The following is a 20904-nucleotide window of genomic DNA, read 5'->3' as shown; positions in this document are numbered from 1 at the left end:
TTTACGCGTCTTTTCTCTTTAATTTTTTTCCGTAGAGTGGTCGGTAATATCGAATAGTAATCTCCAGTTATTTTTCTACCATTATCCAAAAAAATCAATCGTGATTACTCCATGGCAATTCCAAAAAACTTTACCAGCAGATTTTTGGACACAAAACTTCTTAGGTCTTGGAGAACCAGAGGAATGGTGACATTCCATCCATAGTAACAATTCGGTTTAAGAAGTCTACATCGTTTTCAAATCGAGCACAGATCGAAAGCTTTTGGTCAACATTCAAACATTTGGGAATCCATTTTGCAGCAATTTTTCTCATGTCTAAATTGGCTTAAACTATATAATAAACGCGTTCGTATGAAATATCCTGTGTTTCATATATCCGTTTTAGACCAATTCGACGGTCTGATAAAATCATTTCATGAACTGCATCGATATTTTCGGGGACTGACACAGAAACTGACCTTCCCGATTGGTCGTCATCTTCAATGAAAAATTTACCTCTTTTGAATCTTGCAGTCCAATTTTTCACGGTCGCATACGAAGGACATTGATCACCAAGGGTATCAAGCATATCTTCGTAATACTGCTTACCTCGTTACCTTTTTAAATACAGGTACTTGATGATGGTTCGATACTCCAATTTTTCGATTTTCAAAATATCAGTGGACATCTTTTTTCTTTTAATTTATTGCGTAACTCTGGTATACTTTTTTGACATTAAACTACACTACTTACATGTTGTGAACTATTAATATGAATAGTATCCAATTTTGAAAAAAAGGGAAAATAATTTTTTGTAAGTCTTGTCACACGAAACGCCCTATATTATTAATAAATATTTCAAAATCAATGATTTGTGTTGTAAGCTGAATTTCCATCCTTCGACACACGATTCATTAAAAAATTTCAATAATTTTAAACAGGTATAAGGACTCACGCGACGTTGGTACGTATATTGAACACATCCTGCCTAGAAATATACCGGCACGGGCAAAATATGCAAAATTTCATCTAAAACATGTAAAATAATAAATTACCCTATAAAAGTCTAAAAATAAAAACCGTCCTTTTACACCGTAGACAGGCAGTCTCCTAGGGTGGTCCCCTGGTAGTAGGCTCGTTTCAATACCATCGAGTTCCATTTTGACTCCTCCTATATCGAAAACGACCAATAAGATTTTACGATGGGTATGGGTCGCACCTACTTAGTAAACTCACCCAGGAACCCACACAAACTGCATTCTTCCTTAGATGTGGTCAGTTAACGATACCGTGTGGAATACGAACGCGGACACAATTTTTTTAGTGTAGTGTAACTATCATTGTGTCAAATACCGATCGGGAGTGTTTTTATTTTTGTATTTATAATAAATGGCAGTTTCAACTTTGAATATGTCGCCTTATTTTACCGGATATCCTTTTCAAGGTAAGTTTTTTCAACCGTCGGCTTTAAAATATCAATTCAGAACCACACCATTGAAAACGACTTTAACATAAACAAACCATAAACTTTTCGGTATACATACAATTGATTTTTTCACGATTACGCCAATTGTAAATTATACTATAATTACCTTTAAGCGTTTCGATAATCAAGTTATCGTCTTCAGAGACTGAAGATAAACTGTTCGGGAGATTCCACTGCATGCGTTTTGTAGATAGTTGGAATTACGCTACAATTACATATAATAGAATCGTTCCAATATAACCTATATCATGATAAAAAAAATTGGATGTGTTTCAATCAAATGATGTTGATACTTTTGGAAACAAAAACGTTGTCGCTTCCAAACAATTCCGCAGTAAAATTATAAGAGTACATAGTCTTTAAAAGACATCGATAATGTTAACAAACTTTTTATTTTTATCCCTTTATACCAAACATTATTTACTATATTTCGAAACAAATAAAAATTAGCTCCAAAAAACCTCAAAATTTGTTCAATGCTAGCAATCTTCAGCATAGTTAATATTTTAAATCAGATCACTTGCTACGTACTGAAACGGACTTCTATTAGCAAAAAATACACAAGAGAAAGTATTTTACTTTATTATAGAAACTCAATAAAACAACAAAAATTTTGAGTTTTCCACGTTTTTGTTTAAACACTGAGAAAACTTTAGTTTAACCTATAAAGAAGTTTTAAAACGTCTAAAACTCAACGATGACTTAATACAATTCTCAAATTCGATCGAATATCTTAGTCCACATATTGATGGTGCCCTTTAATGGTCTGTACGTATAGAAAACCTGACAACTCAATTGAGAGACCCATGCATTGGACATTTACTTGAATATACCCACTTCTGATCTGGTGAAAAATTCCGTTATCTTCAGTTACCTTCTGTGATAAAAATGGCTAAAACTTTTGATAAGTTTCGAGGTCTGACAAAGGCATTCTGCTCGAAATATCTTGATTACATTAGTTATGTTAGTCCTTGCAATGGAAAAACTACAATAAACTTGAATAAAAAAAATAAAACGGTATCTGTTTTCTGACAACTCAAAGAAGTCAACTCTATATTTATATTTTTTTTGTCAAAATAGCACAACAACTGAACTCAGACAAAATAGCCTTAACATATAGGGGCACTATCTAATACATACTAATATCTATATTTAATACACCCCCACAATTTAAATGTATTGATAATCTGAACATTTATATTGCCAATAAAAGGTTCTGAAATAATAACTTTTGTTAATTGTTAATTTGCCAAACTTTTGACAAAGATTTTTTGAACATGTCAGCACAATTTTTAGAAGAACAAATATATCAATAGACTCTCACCATTCTGGTTCTTTAATAGCTTCTTGATAGATTTCTGGTTCCCCTGTTACTTAACTAAGGAAACAATATATGTGAAAGTGAAATATATGTCATAATCTTCTAAATATCCTGGCTTTTTTACATTTCTACCTGATCTGGTTAATGACAATTCTGGCAATGCAACATTTTCTTGAGTATTATCTTCATTGTCTGAACTATCTGATGTAGCATCATTATTTGGTGTAGCATCATTTTCACCTATATCATTATCTCTTTGTAAATTTTCTTCTGAAGTTTCCTCTTTAAACTCTCTTGGTTCACATATCACCTGTTGCTTATTTGTTCCTTTATTCTGATTAATCGCTTTAAAATACATTATAGATTCATCAAATTTCTCATCTCTGGACCGTATAATTTTTCTTCTCCATCCACCACCGGTATAACCAAACATAATTTCCTTCTTTGCTCGAGCGTCTAGTTTATTTCCTTTTGGTAATGGTATGTACCATGAACGACATCCAAAAACTCTGAGTTTTGTCAAATCATTTCTTTTATTCCATATTTTCGATGGTGTCACTCCTCTAGGTAATACTTTAGTTGGAAGGCGATTTAATTCATATCTTGAAGCCTTAAAGCCTCGCACCACAATTCTTTAGGCATACCGAAATCTATTATTTTTGTTCTAATTTTGTCTAATAGAGTTCTATTCATTCTTTCGGCGGTTCCGTTTTGTTGTGGTGAATGTGGCATTGTATACTCCAAAATGATTCCTTTCTTCTTGTAGAATTCTTTAAATCTATTTGTTATAAATTCATCACCGTTATCTAATCCAATCGCTTTAACATTTACTTCTTTTTGCCTTTCCAATTCTACTATGTTAACTTCTAATTTTTTATTAGCTTCATTTTTTGTTGTGAGAGTTTTAACTACAACAAAATGCGAATAATCATCGATAATGGTCTGAAAATATCGCGATCCATCAAAAGCGGTAGGGTTCATTGGACCACAAACGTCGCTGTGGATCAATTCGCCAATTTTGGTTGATTTTCTTTCTCTATCAGTAAATGGGCATCTTGTACCTTTACTTTCCATACATGTAGAGCAAATTTTATTTTCTGCTGGTAATCCTAACTGAATTAAAACATCTTTTCCGGCATGACCCAGTCTTCTGTGCCATATATCTGCATCTAATATAACATTACATTTCTCATCTCCATGTCTTATTTTGTCAAGTATCAACACATATAGACCATTCTTGATTTTACAATTTAAACGCAAATTTTTACCTCGTATAATCATCTTTTCTCTTTCTTCTATAATTTTATGATCCATTGAGGTAATTTTCGAAAGTGATGACAAATTATGTTTCATATTTTGAACGATCAATCCTACGAAACAAAACTTTTGTCCTTGAGTTCCTGTTTTCAGAGTTCCTATTTTATTTGCTTGTAAAATGTCACCGTTTGCAATATGAATGGTTACGGGCGTGTACAGCTTTCTTATATTATCCATATTATTTTCTAGTTCCTCTTTCAATAAGTGATTACTTGCTCCAGAATCCAAATTGATTGCCATTTTTCCATTTGTTTCAGAACATAAATTTGCTGCATACAGCTGCACTTCTTCCTCTTCCTCTTTTATAACGTTAGCTTGCCCTGAATTTTGAGTACATGATCTTTGTCTTCCTCTATTTCTTATTCTTCCTCTTCCACGTCCACTGTAACCACCTCTACTTCTGTCTCGCTTAGGACATTGTGAAAACCAGTGTTCTTGGCTTCCACATTTATAGCACCCGTTTGAAACTTTAAAACTAGATTCTGTAGTGTCCGACTGTTAATTATTTTTAAGTTCTTCATCTAATAGCTTTAACGTAATCTAACTTAACATTTCCCATTGTTTCCAAAACAGTGGGTACATTATTATATTTTGGCGGTAAAGCAAACAATAAAAGACATACTTTATCTCCTTCATCTAATATGGATCCCATATCTTTGAGATCTCTTATAGTTGTATCAAATTTTGAAAATAGGTCTTCCATTTTTTCAAATTCCTCATTTTTCATTGTTAATAATTTTCTCCATAATACCATCTTAGTCAAAGAACTTGTCCTTACAAACACTTTTTTAAGTGCCTCAATCTTTACATTCCCATTCATCCTTCTCTTTTCTACTTGCTGTTGAGTCTGGTGGATCACCATTTATTGCCTCTAAACACTTATCTTTTCGGCATAATATTTTCATCGTAAACAGCCAGTTGCTAAAATTGTTAGCTTCTAGTATCGATATCGTCGTATTTGTAGTCATTTTTCTAAATTCTTTCGAGACTTTTCTCTTTTGACCTTGTCATTAAAACGCTAAATGTTTCTTGACTGATTTCAGCCACGAAATATTACTAATTCTTCTCAACAACATTCTGGTCCCATAACCTATTGGTTATGTTAGTCCTTGCAATGGAAAAACTACAATAAACTTGATTTAAAAAAAAATTAAAACGCTGGTTGTTTTCTGACAACTCGAAGACGTCAACTCTATATTTATATTTTTTTTTAATTAAATTGTCAAAATTGCACAACAACTGAACACAGACAAAATAGCCTGAACATTTAGGGGCAATATATAATACATACTAATATCTATATTTAATAGATTAATATGTGGCTGAATTCTGCAATTTACCATAGTCTGTCATAATTCAATTTGTGACGTAACATATTATATAAACATTATAATTATTACTATTGAATTTAATATTTATTTTATATTTTGATTGAGAAGCGCCAAGCGATCGATCTAAATTTTGGTCACCATTCCACTAAATATCCACATTTCCAGTCCTTATTTAGCAAAAGTATACTATAGTAGTTGTCAAAAGTTTTAGAACTACCTAAATGATTATAGAAATGTTAAAAGTTCGATTTGTTTTCATATAAATTGTTCATTATACATATAATTATTCATAATTCATAGTAATTTTCTACAGCAATTATATGCTGAATTGATTTATCCCAACTAACCAGCAAAACCATTAATAATTTCCATGTTCTATACTCTTTAATAAAAGAGAGTTTGAAATATATGAAATTAGAGTTTAAATTTCAAATCTTGCTTCAACGATTAGTCTCTATTATAGTCATTACTTTCAAGACACCCTTCAAATTCGTTTGAACCAAATCTCTTGAAACATTCTTTTAATGTCAGACTGGTTTTCAATCATAATCAATCGAAAATCGATCTTTCACCATATTCTCTAATTAGAATTACTTTAATATTCTTTATTAACTCAAATTTTGACTTTTCCTCAATTATCTTGAAGGCTTAATATTCCATTTTTTTTCTCGTATCAACTTTAAATACCCAACAAATATCATATGACGGTCACAACTAAAGGCGCGACCTTCTGGGCATTGCCTGTTAACGTTTGCCACGAAAAAATGCAGATTTTACGATACCGCAAAGGAAATTGGTGGGCATGCATCAACTAAAGTTAAAGCACCTGAAGACATTAAAATTGTATAAATGTATCGGTTAACCCTTGTAAAAAAATATAAAACGAAATGGAAAAAAGAATTGAAATATAAAAAAACAAACTGAACATTTACTCATTACTGTGTTATTTAAACTGCCATTTTGAATCTTCCATCCGAGTAAATTTATAAATAAGGGTATTAAAACCCCACCCTATCAACTTATTGTCATTATATTTCACCCAGTAGCCTCCCTTTTAAATCAATGATCTTATTGGGCAAATATCCTTTACAATATCATGTCCCCTAAATCGAAAACTAGATAGTTTGTAAAGGGTCGCAGCGATTCTCAAATGTCATATGAAAGGACAAAATGATTAGTCATACTTGATATTACTAAAATCAGTTGATATAAATACAGGGTGTTCCAAACATATTCAACAAAAAAATTGGTAATCCATATTTTGATAATGATTCTTTCACGAAAAATGCGATAAACCTATGGCAAAGTCAAAACTAACCAAAAACATATAGAATCTGATTATTTGCATGCCATGTCTTATCATTTTTGTTTTCCAAAACCAAAAAATCAATCCACCATTGGTTTCTTTCTCTATATAGGTACTATCTACATTTTCTCTAAATTCAACATCCCATGTTTTTGAGGTTCTATAGCACAAATGAGAAATAAGATTTAAGTAATATGCATTTTTTTACTAAACTATCGTTTTTGCGGTTCCCTCTGCAACCTGGTGAACCTATTCTCCAGCCAAATGGCCGACACAAAATATTCGAAAAAATCAAAAAATAAAATAAAATCCCTCAATAATAAAAAAACCCAAACCGTTTTTACTTACAAGATTCGTTTTCGTTTTCTTCTGGACGCAATCTTCCAAAAGAAATAGGCAACCACCACAAGCCCAGCCCTGCAGAGGAGCTATTCCTACATCAGGGTCTACTCCAACAAACTTTAACCAACGAATCTTTCTCTTTTGCGTTACTATTTTGAGCCTCGGCCTCTCTCTATATTTCTTTTTCGTCAATAGCAGCTTTTGTTCTTAAGAATTAAAAAAAGGAGCTTCAAAATTTTATATTATGAACAACGAGTACCTGGCTCAACAAAAATTTTGGAAAAAAATATGTTTAGTTTTCAACGTAATCTCCTTTTAGCTCCATACCCTTTTTATAATAAGAATCGTCAAGCTCCTCAAAATAGCCAAAATCTTTAAACACCGATCCATTTTTTCAAGTCTGGGAACAGAATATAGTCCCAGGGGGCTAAATCTGGCGCGAGGGCGGTCGTTTTCGCTTGATTTCTTAGGTTGCAATAACTTCGTAAATTTTAGCCGTTGGTATTTTTTCTTTTTTCAGGATGGTCGATGAAAATTATCCCACTCGCATCCAAAAACACCGACGCTTGCAAATAGAACGGTTTCTGCCTTTTTGGAACCGGTTTTTCCTTTATTAGAACATTGTTTTAACTTCTTTTTTCCAGTTGTGAAGTGGTGGACTCACTTTTTATATATGGTTATGGACAAATTCGGATTCATTTTCATGAAACATTGCTGAAAGCAATTTTTGAAATACCTACTATATTTGCTAGCTCGTCTACTTTCAGTTGGCGATCATTTGGATGGATTTTCTTCAACATTTGGTGGTCCATAGCAAAGCTGGTCTTCGCTGACCAAATTTTTCCATGTTTACGAACGTTTACTACTGATGGCTGCGAAACAAATACTAAACAAAGTAGCGACCTAACCAAACTTGAAACGTATGCTCTAGGTCAGACTAGGTACTTCTGGCTTTTGAACGCCTTCGAATGTTGCTGGTAGCGTTGACATTCTATAAAATCGTCTTATCACCATCAACCTCAACGGATAGATTTTATTCACTTTTTTACAGCATGACGAAAATAGAAGGAAACTGCTCATAAAACGTAATGTTTTACGAAAAGATTATAAATATAATAAAAATAAATTGATAGTACATCCAGTTTTCTCCGTATATAAAAAATGTTGTGTTATATCACCGAGTTATAATTTTAAATGTAGTGAACATGTAAAAAGTTTAATTTCGAATATGATTTAACATAAAAAAAGGAGAACTTGTAAAATTCTTCCAGGCTCCACAATAAAAATAAGAGTTTTTGAATGATCAAGATGTGTATGTAGTCTTGGTACGGCATTATGAATATTTATATCATTCATGAAAGGTTTCGAGATACCAAGATAAGCTAATAACAGATTTAAGTTGAATTTCCACATGTATTAATATACGTCTTCTTGTGAGTGTAGGCTGGTAACCGACACCATCAGATACTTATCTCAACACTTTTTGACATAAGTCCTGTTCGAATATTATTATGTATCAACTGACATCGGATTTTTTTTGTAAAACCTAGAAAGAGGAAGCCGATACGACAAAAACCACCCGATTTTTTTTTCATATTAACAACACGTACGGTGTCATTCGCAATGTTATCGGATAGATAAACAAAAAATATAATCAAATATTTTTTTTAGATTGAAACAAGAATTAATGAAAACTTCCATGAAAATCCGGATTTCCAAAGTTGTTTAGAACATTCCACTACCGTTATATCATCTGATGCGTGTTTCTATCACCAAATTATCGTCTTCAGAAACCGAAGACTTGAAACCAGTTAGTGAAAAACATAAAATCGGTTTTCCTCAAACTATTTTCTAATGTCCACCGTTCTTTATCTCCTTATCTTACTTGTTTTCTATAAGCTTCTTCTAATACTGTTAGGAGCTATCCGATTCGTTGAGGAAATCGTTCAACTGATATCCTTTATATACGAGGGCTGCTACTCAAGTTTTGAGATGTGAACATATTCAGAACATATTGAGTTGTTTACAGACACTTAAAACATTCATCTTCGTCAAAAAACTAAATTGAATTTTCGTGCGATGATTATATATGACTTTCGACGTGGATTCAACCAGCAGCAGTGTGTCGATCAATTCGCTACGACTTTTGACGATGAAACACCATTTAGAACCACGCGAAGTTCATCCAAAATCGGTTATTCTATAAGAAAACACCGATGGTGCGTAAACTCATACTGCAAGATCTTCATGTAATATACCTTCTATCTAATTCCACTCGCATACAACAAAAAACGTCAATTTTGAATGATTCTCAACCAGAAGTGTTCGGAAAACTAAAGGAAACCGATTGCTGAAGACGAATCGACTCACCACAACCACGACAATGCGATCTCACACACATAAGTCCAAAGAAAAACGTTTTTGAACAGTCCAAATATCAAAATAATGGAGCACGATATAGTCCTTCGACTTGAAAAAGCGGTTGATGCGTTCGAAACGTTTTTGAACAGTTCAAACATCGAAATGACGGATAATGGTACAGTCCTTCGACTTGAAGAAGCGGTTGATGCGTTCGAAACGTTTTTGAACAGTTCAAACATCAAAATGACGAATCATGGTACAGTCCTTCGACTTTAACAAGCGGTTGATGTTTTCGAAACGTTTTTGAACAGTTCAAATATCAAAATAATGAATCATGGTACAGTCTTGTGACTTGAAGAAGCGGTTGATGTGTTCGAAACGTTTTTGAACACTTCAAACATCAAAATAATGAAGGACGGTACAGTAATTCGACTTGAAGAAGCGGTTGATGTGTTCGACACGTTTTTGGAGGTACCTCAATTGAAACGGAAAAAATGCAATTGGTTCAAACGCATGCAAAAGTTTCTTATAAATTAGAAGAATTATTTTGATAAAAACAATGCGGATACAACGTATCGTTTTAGAACAAAATACAAATACTGGTTACTGCTTGTTTTAACACATAAAGATATATGAGAAACATATGAGTTGAAACGTATCTAATATATATACGATAAACTCAGACACGTTAAGACGAATTTACTATGTGAAAAGAATTTAGAATGCAATGTCCGTTTATTTCGCTCCACCCATCCCTAATGATTACTATTGAAATCGTAATCAGGTTTCTTCAACAATGGAATGAGTACGACCATTATAAAGAAGTTAAGATGTGCTCTCGAATGTGAATAGGAGAATTTACTATGTGTACCATTTAAGTACCTACATTTGTATTTAAATATGCCCAAACGAACAACAAAACCTATTGATTCGTACTGACGGTTTGTTTTTCCGGCAACTTAACAAACTCAAAAGACACGGTAAACATGCGTTGGTGGTCTATTGAAAATTTATATCTACCGATATTTTATTAAAAATAATTTTGCTCTAATACTCTTTTACACTCAATATGACGTGTATTTGTTCGACCTATTATTCGGAGATAAGCCAATATATTCAGCTACTCTATAACATTCGTAAATACCTACAGGGTACATAGAAAAGTTGAACCACTTCAATCGATTTATCATACAAAAGTAAAGAAAAGCTCCGGCGACATTCATAAGTCTAACAAATATGTCGAAAAATATTAAAACGAAACATTGTGTGTGAAACACGTAGACGCGTTTTCAGAATAAATACAAGATTCAAAAAAGAGAACGCGGACCACGAAACTACCTTTACCTACTTTCAACAGTATGGTAGACGTACCATGAAATTCTTAAAAACGGGCTCTGTTGCCGACGCGCCTCGTTCCGAACGACCGGTATCTCTAATAAAAATACCATTGGCAGTTAGTTGAGCAGCCGAACCAATCTGTAGTGCAGTAATCGGGAGAATTTAAAACTGGAACGCATGCACTATCGAGTTTTCCATCCGTGTTTCCTTCACGTACTTCACGAGGATGATTTCGATCGCAGATTGGAATTTTTCGAATGATAAATCGGATGCAACTCCAGCGTTCCATTTTGTAATCGATTGAAGCCTGGTGTGTGTGTGTGTGTGTGTATGCGGGAGATCTCGTAGGTCCGTACTTTTTCGAGGGTCACGTGACGAACCATAATTATCTAAGATTTACGCAACGCACAGGAGTATCTTAATGTTCATTCCGGAGAATGGATAGACAGAGGAGGATTCGTTGAATGGTCCGCACAGTTATGAGACTTGACATCCTGTGATTTCTTCCTTTTTAAGGACAACGTTTTTGCAAGAGGACTACGCACCCTTCCCGATCCATAACTGCAATTTAAGAAGAATTTGAAACTCTTCACATGCTTCGCTGGACCTACCTCTCCGTAGGAACTTGTAAATATTCGTATTGCCTTCTCTAGGTCATCATTTTCTTTGTATACGTTTCCTCATTTGATTGTCTGTGTCAATTTCCTTGATTATGTCTCTTTTTTCCATCTTCCATGGGTTTTTTTATCTGTTGAACATACAAGTTAAATCTTTCGTTTACAAAATTACAAATTACAAATGTAATTATTAAAAAGATTAGTTTTAAAACAGATGAGACCAAAAATCAAGCACATTTAGATGCATAAAAAATTATTTCATTTTATACGAGTCGACTTTTATTAATTTAAGAATACAAAAAAATACTAATTTTTGAAATCGCTGAACACACTGTTTACATCACTACACCAACACTCACAATTACATAATCTGACGCGCGTTTCGACGAGACTGAATACTGTTTTCACCAACACTAACAATTACACCGTGTGACGCGCGTCTCTGAAGGTAAACTGAGTTTATCGAAACGTTCGTCAATCAGTGTAATTGTGAGTGTTGGTATAGTGTAAACATTGTGTTCAGCGTTTTCAAACATTAGTATTTTTTTATAATCTTATATTAATAAAAGTCGAGTCGTAATATAAAATAAACTGAACGTATTTTTACTAAGAACTTCGCCTTCTTTATAAACGTACAACACATGTCATTTTTCTATAACGAAAGAATAAAGAATATACTAATTTTATTACAGAAATTCCGAATAAGAGGAATGTTCTCCCCCGAGCACTATTTCCCTTCTTTCTCCCTCTTCTCACCATTTTAACGAAGCGGCACCTAGTAACTATTATATAACAACCGATAAATTATGTGTATTTATAATAGAATGGAATTGGTTAATAATTAGATACGTTGTTGAACACCATCTAATTATAGCTATTAGGTAGGTATAGTTTAACGTTTAGAATTTGCGATATGTCTGCTATCGAACCTTTTTTGATAAAAATTAATGAGGTGTCATTAACGTCTAATTTCTTTTCGAAAATTTGTTATTGGTAGTTGTGGTTGCGATTCGGAAACAATATTGTTACAAAAAAAAAACACATTGAAGACTCAGAATGTATACAAATTTAATAATAAAAGACACTTATGGTAGATAGCGTCAAGCTTCACTTAATTTTTCCTAATATTCCGAGGAGTTTTTTCGTTAATATAAAGTTATTCGCAACAATAAGACGTAGGTATATTTTCACGATTGCAGTCATACGTTATGTGTTATACGCAGTCGTATATAAGTCGATTTAAAGTTTTAACAATGGTAAGGGAATCCATAAGTTAAAACCTCGCAAAAGTAGCCCGTTTTCTAAAGGTAATAAATTCATTTGTGGAAATGTTCAAGATGCCATTCCAATTTAGTTTGCCGCTCGAGTTGAATAGTGATGAAATCAGGTGTAGGTTCGGATTGTTGAAAACAGACATTAGTGAGATCAAAGTCGCCGCTGACCGGACCGACTTTTCATTTTGTTAAATGTCCGCACGCCCACCTCTCACACTCACACTCGAGTACCACCACGGCCACATTTGACTTTTTCTTTGTCTATTACCTACCGAGAGACGGACATTTATAGGATTCGACTCAACTGTTCTTATTATGCAAATATTTTCACCATCTTTGCTTTCAATTCAAAAATATTGACAAAAATTTCAATTATCTATAATCTTTTAACTGTACAAGAAGTTTTAGAAGTAGTTTTCTGAAAGGAATTTGAATTAGACTTTAGAATTTGGTTATAAATAATTGTAAGCTAAACGATGTAAATATGTATCATTTTGTTTCAGGTCAAGGTAGAGTGAATCAATTAGGTGGAGTTTTTATCAACGGAAGACCATTACCGAATCACATTCGATTGAAAATCGTGGAAATGGCCGCCGCCGGTATCCGACCGTGCGTTATATCGCGACAACTTCGCGTATCTCACGGTTGCGTTTCCAAAATTCTAAATCGGTACCAAGAAACTGGTAGTATTCGACCTGGTGTTATCGGAGGTTCCAAACCTCGCGTTGCGACTCAAGAAGTCGAAAACAGAATAGAGCAATGGAAGAAAGATCAACCCGGAATATTCAGTTGGGAAATCAGAGATAGGCTTATTAAGGTTTGTAGCAAATTTTTCCAATTTGAATCACTCTACAAAAAATAAATATAGAGATTGAAGTGAAGTATATCTTTTAAAAAATTTTAAAAAAAATGCGTTCTGAATACGTGGAAATAACCAAAACCGTGTTTGTTAAGTCTTTTAACCCCTAGAAAATGAAAACTCAACTCAAACCATGTCACTGAAATGTGAATTCAAAAAATTTGAATTTAAAAATCGTAGAGATGCAAAAACCAAATTGACGACGTGCGTTTCGACGAGACTGAAGACTGTTTACACGACCACTACACCAATACAACAAATTTGAATTTAAAAATCATAAAGATGCAAAAATCAAATTGACGAATTTAATATAGAAAAAAATTATTTGTTAAATTTTTCATTCCTTAGACTTTTTAATATATTAATATATCTAAATGTCCTTGATTTTTGGTCTCTTCTGTTTTAAAACTAATCTTTTTAATAATTTTTGAAAAAAAGATTTTAACGTTTCGACTTTTCTTTAAAATAAATATTTAAAGAAAAGTCGAAACAACAAATTTTATTTTTCTTTCAAAAATTATTAAAAAGATTAGTGTTAAAACAGATGAGACCAAAAATAAAAAACATTTAGACGCATAATTTTATATTACCACTCGACTTTTATTAATATAAGGATATAAAAAAATAGTAACGTGTGAAATCGCTGAACACACTGTTTTCACTACACCTACACTCACAATTACACTGTCTGACGCGAGTTTCGACGAGACTAGTTTTAAAACAGAAGAGACCAAAAATCAAAAACATTTAGATACATTAAAAATTATTTGTTAATGCAAATTCTTCAAAAATAATTTCTTTTTTTGTCTTTTTCTTTTCAGGAAGGTATTTGCGACAAGAACTCAGCACCATCAGTTAGTTCGATCAGCAGATTAATCAGAGGCGGTAGAAAAAACGATTCAGATAGAAAGAATCATTCTATAGATGGAATATTAGGTAAGTTTTTTGTTTCCCGTTAACTTTCGAGTATAAATACGTTCTGAGGTGATCCAAACAGACATCACATATTTCCATTTCGATACCACGTTGTTCAGTAAATGTATAGAAGCAATCAATAACGGAATCATCTATTTTTCATGTTTACCTTATTCAATACTTTTATTTAAAAAGTATCAGCTCGATTAATATAAAAGCTAAACTAGTTTCTACTCTGGATGAGTCTATTCACTTAAAACAGTAAATTATCGTGTTCGAGGATCTGAATTCTCGATCAATTGAGGTGATAGCTTCAGAATTTGTGAAGAAGAACTCTAATACTGAAAGAAAGAAAGTTTTATGTGAAAACAGAATTGTAGAGTTCTATAATTTCAAACAATGGACTGCAGAGGAAGAACCGGCTCCAAAGGAGGTTGTAATGTGTTTTTTTTAGTTAACCGTGATTATCTTGAAAATGGAGAAGTGATCACCCGCATTTGCTTCAGAACGCTACAGCTCAGAAATTCGTTGCCAAAATTAAAGAATTAAATCGCTTTATCATGCTCCGTATTAACCAGATTTAGCATCATCGAAAAACGGTAACGAGATCATTGAATATCGCTGGAAAAATGTTGTGTTTTCTTCACAAAACTAAGTGATAAACCATAACATTTTTGTAAAACTTTTCAAATAATTGGTACAAAAAGAAAAACAACTTTTCATGTAAAAAATTGGGGGTTGTATATGTTATAGAAAAAGAATTGCAGGTAAAAAAAACATTTTCACGACAAACAATGTTTAAATTTGACTGTTTGGTGTCTTTTTATATATGTGAACAGTAATCAAATTTTTCTATTTATTATTTTTTTACACCCACAATCATTGAACAATGATGGTTCATGAAAAAATTGTTACGAAATTAGTCGTGGCAACAAAAAAATTTTATCAGTTGATGGTTTTTGGTGGGAAAAATGTGAATCGTTCAATCGTTTTTATAGATTTCACAGATTACAAGACATCGAATTGATGTAAATGAAAAATAAAACAGTTTTATGAAAATACCAATTGAAAAACCATAGCAAATTAGCTGTGAAACTTTTATTAGATTGTAAACTGACATAATACTCTATGGTATTATTTCGACCACACAAGTAGAGGATGACGTATCAAAATTGTCAATTCTATTTGTAATCAGGGACTGATTGTGAAAAAAAAATCAATTGTCTGTATTTACGGAAAAATCGAGATAATTTAAAAAAGATTCTACGCAAAAAAAATAAATATGTGGAAAAAATTTAGTTTCTTAAAATTGTAACTAACGACAGATATAGAATTATACGAGGGATGTTCACAATAATGACTATAAATCGTTTTGCTCTTGTCAATCATATAAAATGTGATTTCTTCAGTGACTAACAAACATATGGCGCTGTCACTGTCAAATCCATATGACGTTTATGTAGTACCAACTTTCAAAAGACTATTTGTAAAATTTCATGACATTTCGTTTTGTCAGAAAAAATTGACAGCCATTTAAGTGAAGCTACTTTTGTTATTTTCGTATGATAATTTATCATTGCTTCTTGATGGAAAAAAATACTGTACAAGCTCAGCAATGGTTTCAAAAATGTTTTCCGGACTCTTCTCCATCGAAAAGAACCATTTGTTAATAATTTGCTGAATTTAAATGCTTAAACGACGATGGTAAACGTTCTGGTCATCTAATTGATGTAGTTACTCCAGAAAACATTTAAAAAGTCCTAAGTTGGTTATATCTAATCGTAAATTAATATTGCATGAGATGGCCGAAGTCTTAAAGATATCAGATAGCAGTGTGTTTATTAAATTAACGAATTACTCTTCGAATTGCTTCCTCATCCACCGTATAATCCAGATCTGGACCCTAGTGATCTCAAAAGATAAGAAATTCAGATAAATGAAGTAACTAAGGCAAAAGATAAATCATTTTACAAGCTCGGCAATGAATGAGATTATATCGACGAATAAAATTGATTTCTGCCAAAAAAAAATGTGTTTTTTCTGTATATTTGAAACAGATAACACGATAAATTAAAAGAATTTTTTCTTGTTTCAGGGCCGAATTCATCCTGCGAAGACAGCGAAACGGAATCCGAGCCTGGGATTCCCTTAAAACGTAAACAAAGAAGATCTCGAACGACATTCACCGGAGAACAACTAGAAGCTCTCGAAAGAGCTTTCAGTCGTACTCAATATCCTGACGTATACACGAGAGAAGAATTAGCTCAGAAGACAAAATTAACCGAAGCTAGAGTACAAGTTTGGTTTTCTAATAGAAGAGCAAGATTGAGAAAACAACTAAATTCTCAACAATTGAACGCGTTCAGCGCTATATCCTTGCAATCTGCATTTCCGGGCGTTCAACAACATTACCCGGAAAGTAATTTCAATCAAGGTGCTTGGGCTCAACAAAGCTACACTTCAGGTATTGGACCTACATCTTTACCGACTTCCCTACCTACAACTAGTACAAATTCAGCTAGTACGACTACTCCCGCCCAAAGCGCTTTGTACAACTCTTACAGTAACGGAAGTCACTTGGATCAGAGTGCTGTGTTGAATTGTAGCAACCAATTTGGTTACAATACGTCACAAGTATCGCCAAATCATCACAGCATATCCCCTCAACAGAGCGCGGTATGGTCCAGGCATGCGCAAAACAAAATGACCGATAATATTTCTCCTCCATGGCACGATAATTATAGGTAAGTTTTAAATATCTTTCAAGTCCCGATTTTAGGTCTCTTTCGATACAAAACAATGGTTAACAAACAATAAATTAAAACATTTGCTTTGGAAAATGTTTGGTTTAATGGTCGCGATGTCGGAAATAGGAAATTTTCGTACCAGGAGAAAGTAAATTCCCAAAAGCTCAGCTAGTTTTTTACTCAAATTCAAATCATTTATTAAATCGTTGAAATCACTTTGTATCAATCAGTTGATGGTTCATAATTTGGGTCACTCTCTTCAAATACCTTATCGGGTTGATTCAGAAGAAATTCCGGACTAAAAAACAGAATCCTGACTTTCTAGAATTTAACCAAGTCTTGTCTTTTAGAAAATTCCATCTTGTTTGTGCTAGCTTTAAAAATTAGAAAAATGAACAAGTTCCAAATCCATTTTAAACTCGAAGACATTATATTTCGATTTAAATATTAATGTGTTATCAAAATTCATAAAAACGTAATGTTTTATTTACATTTTTTGCTATGATTTTAAACCGTATATCGTGTCAATACTTTTCAAACCGTCATTTCATCACTTTTAATTTAGTTTTTTAATAGAGTTGGGCAGAATGAATAAAAAATAACAGTCACGATTTATTTGCAACAAACTTGATTTTGATTATTAATTTATTTTAAATATTTATTAAGACCGATTAAATTGGTGATTATCACTGTTAATATTTAGTATTTTACAATAATGTACTAATTCGAAAGATTGGAACTATCGATGGTATTAATAATAATCACAATTTACTACAGCTACAAAGCACTTATAATTTCGTTGCCTAAGTTTCAACTTCTCCTTGTATACATTTACTTTCCCCCTTTTAAAGACTTTTTTATCGACTGTAACACAATTTCTAAACTGGGAGCAATGAATAAGTGCAAGCAAATATCTATTTAGGTTTACTAAAAAAACTGTACTTTGTAAGGTTTATACTCCCATTTTTGTCGTGTTTTTTCCATATTTTCTAGTGATCAAAGTTAACCCGGACAGACCGAAAAAACAACATTTTACGTATTTCGATACAGATCTTTATTATCTCCAGAAAAAACAACTAATTTTCCATACACTTCTTGTAAACCTCGTCTAGGCAAACTAATTTTTATTACATCGAAATGTTCTGTTTTAAAATTAGTTTTTTTAATAATTTTTGGAAGATAAAATTTGACGTTTCGACTTTTCTTTAAGTCTTTATCAAAATATGATATAGACACTGACAATTTGAGTATTTATATTAATTAATAATCATGAATATTAAAATAAGAATAAAATCAAAATAGAACTTTGTTCTAATATGAAAAATTAATTTTTCCTTAGTCCTTACATCTCAAATATTAAATTATTTGTAGTTTTATTAGAATTTACAAAATAAAATTATAAATTTCACACAAATTATTCATATTTTTTTTATCATTTATAATTTTATCGTTTTTATAAGTGTGAACCATTTCTAACAATTCTTTTTCGTGTATTAGATTCCGTTTCAAGAATTTTTGAATCTTCATAATTGAATTTATGTGTTTTCTAATATTTCATGGTTCGTTAAAGCAGTTTTATTTTTTTTATCGTATTGATGACCTTTTAGTCTATTTTCCAAATACTGAGAGATCTGCCCTATGTAGACGGCGTCACAATTAGTACAAGGCATAAGAAATAAGAATTTTTTGTGATATTGATAGAATCGTGGTACGTTCCCGAAGGAGATTTTCAATATAAGAAAAAAGACACGGTGTATTATAGTAGTGAAAATTCTAAGAATGATTTGCCACTCACTCCAATCGTTTACGACGAATTGCTTTATGTGAACGACTCAAAATAGCCGAGTAGTACTTTCGCAACAGTTTCTACAAGGCCTTAACCGTAATTCCAATGAAAAAAACTCGTTAGGTATTAAATTTGTTTCGCTAGACAAACTGTTCTCATCGATATCACTAGTACTTATTGAGATATGGCGTTCAAAGCAATGTAGAACGCACCATACATTTATATCAAACATTTTTTTGCATTCCCATCATTCTGCCTCAATATTTCGTAATTTCTACTAATTTCTTTTAATCATTCTTTCGCGGACACATTCTGTTAATTAGTAACTGAACCGTTATTTCATTGTTACCTACCTCGTAAGTAAATAAAACATTCACGGCAGCGAAATGAAGTCCCATCAAAGTCAGTCATTAAATAATTACTGGTGAAATTATTAAACAATCCCGGAGATCCTCAATAACACGTTGTAAGGCCTTCATTAACTTAGAACCCGACCGAATTAATCGCTTACAGATATATTATTCAGATGTGGCTTGGAAGTACCAATTATACAATCGGAGAGACCGTTTTTAGGTGATTCGGTTCCGATGTTTTATCTACATACTTTTCCTGACCAACTGGTCGGAAGGCTTGTCATTGGAAATAAATTCTAGATGGGTACTACTACAGTACGCAATCATTGGAGGCTTAAACAGAAATCGTGCTAAATAAAATTATACGGTTTTTATTTAATGTGCTTCTATTATACAGCGCTCTTTATTTATCGACAAAAATATCACTACCGGAATCTATTAATTTATTTTTTTTTCTCCATCGACAGTTGCCTAATTTTTATCTAACACAAAAATGTGATTTGATTTAAAGGAATGCCTAGAAATTAATCATTTCAGTTTTAAAACGTATTCCTCAATAATTCAGCAATTTTCACTCAACACCTGGCTTATTATTACATTAGTTGATTACTTAATTTAATTATAAGAATACAACAGATTGAATAACGTTGCGTTTATTATGTAACAAACAACAAACTCCCCTCGTAACATTTTGAAAAACTTCTACCTGAAGCACTTTACACCGCAGAACACACCCTAACAAGAAATACAACTCAGTAGAAACAACATGGCGGATTTTCGACGCCAGTGCCCTCGACGGTACGTGGCAGAACTTATCTCTTTACGCGGTTCATTTAAATTTATAATACAGAATTCGTTTCCACCCAGTTTCGTAATTTACCGAATTCACGACAGAAAAACATCGCAGAACTGGGATACGTAAAAAAAATACAGATTCTTATAAAAAACAAACTGGAAAGTGTAATATGTGTTTTAACCACGAGACAAAAACGAATTTTAGCCCCTATAAGAATAATTTGAGTTGCTAAGTCAAATAATCGTGGTATGGGCTTTAGAGGGTGGTATTTTTAATTAACGTACCCAAAATAATTAACCCTTTATTTGATTTGCTCTTATTTTCATTTAATAAATCATAAGTTGATTGATTTACAATTTTGTAATAAAATGTTGTTTCTTGCAGTTTGTTAGCAACTGGAACGCATTATACGGGAAGTCATTCTGCTAGCGAAGCTAAATCAGGATATCCTTACTTCGGAGCTATGGAAATGTGCACTAGTCGAGTTCATTAAATATTATTTATATATTATATTTATTGTACAGTTTATATTTAGATTATATGTAAAATAGTCATTTGTCTGTAGTACCTACGTGTAAATAAAACATTTTTAAAAGATAAAAGAAATAAGTGTTTCGATTTCTTCACCAAACTAGTAACCCGAATTTAAAGCAATAAGTAATTTAAGAAATGCCCTAAATGTCAATAAACAGATCTCTATACAGGGTGACCCACGACGAATTAAAACTATCTGTATATTGCAAAATTCTCATAGTAAAATCATGAAAATTTCTACG

General features: G+C 32.5%; 1 protein-coding gene across 1 annotated transcript; it reads left to right on the top strand.

The window, feature by feature from the left end:
* The first annotated feature begins 1243 nt into the window (after window positions 1-1243).
* LOC130891183 (protein gooseberry-like) lies at window positions 1244-20712 on the top strand. The gene is made up of 5 exons (XM_057795782.1): window positions 1244-1423; window positions 13176-13489; window positions 14353-14467; window positions 16542-17190; window positions 20513-20712. The coding sequence occupies exons 1-5, from the start codon at window positions 1369-1371 to the stop codon at window positions 20619-20621; spliced, it is 1242 nt and encodes a 413-aa protein (XP_057651765.1). The 5' UTR covers window positions 1244-1368; the 3' UTR covers window positions 20622-20712.
* Window positions 20713-20904: the final 192 nt, after the last annotated feature.

Source organism: Diorhabda carinulata, chromosome 3, assembly GCF_026250575.1.
Source record: "Diorhabda carinulata isolate Delta chromosome 3, icDioCari1.1, whole genome shotgun sequence".
In the NCBI taxonomy this organism is placed as follows: domain Eukaryota; kingdom Metazoa; phylum Arthropoda; class Insecta; order Coleoptera; family Chrysomelidae; genus Diorhabda; species Diorhabda carinulata.
Note: the sequence above shows the minus strand (reverse complement) of the source record. Positions and strands in the feature narration are given on the sequence as shown.